Source organism: Plasmopara halstedii (assembly GCF_900000015.1).
Source record: "Plasmopara halstedii genome assembly, contig: Scaffold_1953, whole genome shotgun sequence".
Classification (NCBI taxonomy): Eukaryota; Oomycota; class Peronosporomycetes; order Peronosporales; family Peronosporaceae; genus Plasmopara; species Plasmopara halstedii.
In genome coordinates, this window is record NW_020188861.1 from 1 (window position 1) to 748 (window position 748).

General features: G+C 42.9%; 1 protein-coding gene across 1 annotated transcript; it reads right to left on the minus strand.

Annotated features, from left to right (window-relative positions):
* Window positions 1-7: 7 nt before the first annotated feature.
* PHALS_02472 (retrotransposon protein) lies at window positions 8-279 on the minus strand (the record flags this gene model as incomplete). Its single annotated transcript, XM_024716907.1, has 1 exon — window positions 8-279. A coding segment is annotated over one exon (272 nt), but the record flags the coding sequence as incomplete, so codon positions are not given.
* Between the last annotated feature and the right edge of the window lie 469 nt (window positions 280-748).

The following is a 748-nucleotide window of genomic DNA, read 5'->3' on the forward strand; positions in this document are numbered from 1 at the left end:
TGGTAACTTGAGCTTCATGGCGTTTGGATTGATTTCCTCGATGATCTCAAATGGTCCAATAAATCTTGGCACTAGTTTTGGCTTTTCTTGCGATCCTTGTTGTTGAGCATGCTTTAGTGGTAAAGTCCGTGTTGCAAGAAATACGAGATCTCCTTGATGAAACTCGACGTTTGAGCGCTTCTTGTCATAATACTCCTTTTGACGAGCTTGCGCCTTCTTCAAGTTTTCGATCGCACTTTGCAAAATCTTCTTCCGATTTTCTGCAAAGTTGTTGGCCATTTCATTCTTCTCCAGAACAAAGTCTATGACAGGATTTCAAAGTCGACGTCCTGTATCGATTTCAAATGGGGTTATCCCCGTTGACGCTTGTACAAGTCCTTGATGGGCGTATTCTATCGTCGCAAGATGATCTGCCCAATCTTCTCCAAGGTACGATACTTGACAGCGTAACGAATCTTCCAAGGTTCTATTCTGTCGTTCTGTGGCTCCATCAGCTTGAGCTCTTCCAGCAGTCGTCATTGATTGCTTGATTCCCATTACTTTCATCAATGACTTCCAAAAACTGCTTGTAAACTTTGAATCCCGATCGCTGATGATAACTGCGGGCAATCCATGATGGCGAACGACTTCATCGAAAAATAATCTGGCTGTAGTTGGCACATCAGCAGTTGACTGCGTTCGAATGTATTTGGCACGTTTGGATAGTTTGTCGACTACTGTCAAAATGACATCAAAGTTTCTTGACACT